This window comes from Triticum urartu, unplaced genomic scaffold (assembly GCF_003073215.2).
Source record: "Triticum urartu cultivar G1812 unplaced genomic scaffold, Tu2.1 TuUngrouped_contig_9565, whole genome shotgun sequence".
In the NCBI taxonomy this organism is placed as follows: Eukaryota; Viridiplantae; Streptophyta; class Magnoliopsida; order Poales; family Poaceae; genus Triticum; species Triticum urartu.
The window spans coordinates 1115-3856 of record NW_024120622.1 but is presented as its reverse complement, the minus strand read 5'-3'; the positions used below and the strand labels follow the sequence as shown (position 1 = coordinate 3856).

Genomic DNA, 2742 nt, shown 5'->3' with positions numbered 1-2742 from the left:
ATGGGCGGGGCCAGACACCCCCTATTTTTTATTTGTTTACTTTTCCCTTTTTTGCTTTTTAAAAATGATTCAAGATTTCATAAAAGTTCAAAAATTCTAAATAATTGCGAATTTTGAAAAAAAATCCCCGAAATCATAAAATGATTGTGAATTCAGAAAAAAAATGTTCATGGTTTTGAAAAAATGTTTGAGAAAACTTAAAATGTTCACGTATTAAGAAAAATGTTGGCATATTCAAAAAATGTACATGAGTTTGAACAATGTTTGCATATTCAAAAAATGTTCATGAACTTTAAAAAACTAGAGAATTGAAACAATGTCCATGAAATTTTTTTATATGCAGTGAACTTGTATTTTTCCTATTTTTAAGTATGCGTTGAACTTGTTTATAAATAGGCTCAGAAAAATCATCTAAAAAATAGGAGAATTTGGTAATCAGGCCCATACTTAACATCTTCCCAATCTGCGCATCAAACTTACTAATTACTGCTCCAAAGGTTTTACATTTGATGTGAAACAAATGGGTTACCTGTAAAACATTAGAGATTTGTACAGTCTCTAACAGGGACAAGTAAATAATTCAAAAACTAAGTCCAGGTTAAGAAGCAGAGCAACCTCTGTAGTACGTACAATTTAAGAGGTTGTATCTGCACAAGAATCAGACCAAATACAAGAGGCGCAAAAACATCTTCCTGGCTTCAAGACCAGGAGAAACTGAATGAGAATGTCAGAAGCAAGAATCCAAGGTGACAGTAAAGCACGCGACTTTGTCCATTCAAGCAGCAACATGACTATTTATTCAGACTGAATAACAGCCACTATCAGCTCAAAGTTACAAGATGACAGTTTCAGAACACATCTAACTACAGCTCACCTCTTTAGACGAGAAGACTAGGATGAGGTGAACTCGACTATTCAATCAGACCGAAGAACAGCCACAAACCCGCAAGCAGAAACATTGTTACAAGATGACACTGTCAGAACACAGCTAACTGCAGAATTCGTCAGACAAAGATCCCACGGTGCACATGCATGAGTTTTCACTCACGCTTTCAATGAGGATCAGATTTGTGGTTGTTCAACCATGGGATAAAAATTCAACAGCTCACCCAACGATCGAGGCTTAGTTTTTGGTCGCTAGACTATATATAATGTGTTGAACTTATATATTTTATAAAGGGAAATCGTCACAAAAGTAGGTTAATTTGATGGTGAGGCACACTTTATATCTTCCCAATCAAATCAAATGTGTAGGTGTACATGCGTATCAAACAAATGGATTATCTGTTTATATCTTCCGAATCAAATCACTGCTGCAGCAGCTTTACATCTGATTATCTGAAACAAACGGGTTATCTGGTTACTCTTTGTTTACGGAAACTGCACGCTTACCTGATTATTTGAAAAGTTGGCTGCCTAGTCTTGTGTTCTTGCCTACCTGCCCCTACCGCCCTCTTGCTAGGTCCCCTGTTAATCTGGGTTTTCGTCCCTGTTAAAGATAAAAAATTCAGGTGGGAAAAAATCTCCCCCGGTGAAATTTCAAAGAAAAATTGCCGGGAGATCCAAACCATTTCAGATCCTTGATTTGAATGTGGTCAATTATCAGCATCAATTTCGAATGCAAGCTTTAAGTTTCCTGAAGTAGCAAAACGTGGTTAATGAAGTTTGCCACGCACACAAACACAGCTTACACGCCTATGAAATTAGTTTCACCGCAGTAAAAGGCTGGTCATACTTTCTTTACTACACGAGTGGAGCTCCATTCTCAAGAAGGATCAAACTATTTGTTTCAGAGAAGCATTTGTGCAATACTTTCAGAGACGCAAAACCATCTTCCTGGCTTTAAGCCCAAGATGAAACTGAATAAACACGTTGGAAACAAGAATCCAAGGCGACGGTCGTCCATTCAAGCAGCAACATGACTATTTATTCAGGCAGCACCATTGTTACAGCATGACGCTGTCAGAACACACACAGCTAGCTACAGAATTCATCAGACGAGGGAGAGGAAATAAACACTAGAACTAATGCAGGAGGAGCCTAGGACGAGGTGAACTTGGTGACAGCCTTAGTGCCCTCGGAGACGGCGTGCTTGGCGAGCTCGCCGGGGAGGACGAGGCGGACGGAGGTCTGGATCTCGCGGGAAGTGATGGTGGGCTTCTTGTTGTACCTCGCGAGCTTGGCGGACTCGCCAGCGAGCTTCTCGAAGATGTCGTTGATGAAGGAGTTCATGATGGACATGGCCTTGGAGGAGATGCCGATGTCGGGGTGAACCTGCTTGAGCACCTTGAAGATGTAGATCTTGTACGTCTCCACGCTCTTCTTGGCCTTCTTCTTCCCCTTCTTGTCGCCACCCTCCTTGGACGCCGGCACCTTCTTCTCCGCCTTGGGCTTCTTGCCCGCGGGGGTCTTCTCCACCGGCTTCTTCTCGGCAGCCTTGGGGGCCATGGATGCTGCGGCGACTGCTGCTTCTTCGAAGTTTGGCTGGGGTGGAGTAGTAGAGAGACAGGGGCGATGGATTGGAAGCGGGATTGGCCGGACTCTTTATAGGAGTGACGACGAAGTGGCGCTGATTGGTGGAGCGGTGGGCGCCTCGGATCGGTGACGTGAAGGCATATCAGCCGTTCGCAGCTTTTTCGAATGGACGGACCGGATGCTCTTTTGACGCGGATCGGTGACGTGGCGAAAATGACCTGTAGCAGTTGGAGGAGGACCCAGCCGACTTCTCTGTGGCGGGAACTT

The 2742-nt window shown here is 43.2% G+C and overlaps 1 protein-coding gene across 1 annotated transcript; it reads right to left on the bottom strand.

Moving 5' to 3' along the window:
- Positions 1-1901: 1901 nt before the first annotated feature.
- LOC125532280 (histone H2B.4) lies at positions 1902-2527 on the bottom strand. Its single transcript, XM_048696399.1, has one exon. It carries the CDS (start codon positions 2446-2448, stop codon positions 2041-2043), a length of 408 nt encoding a protein of 135 aa, XP_048552356.1. The 5' UTR covers positions 2449-2527; the 3' UTR covers positions 1902-2040.
- Positions 2528-2742: the final 215 nt, after the last annotated feature.

What these genes read in the sequence shown, in the direction of transcription:
- LOC125532280 (XM_048696399.1), bottom strand. Translation starts at nt 2,448, where the DNA reads ATGGCCCCCAAGGCTGCCGAGAAGAAGCCGGTGGAGAAGACCCCCGCG.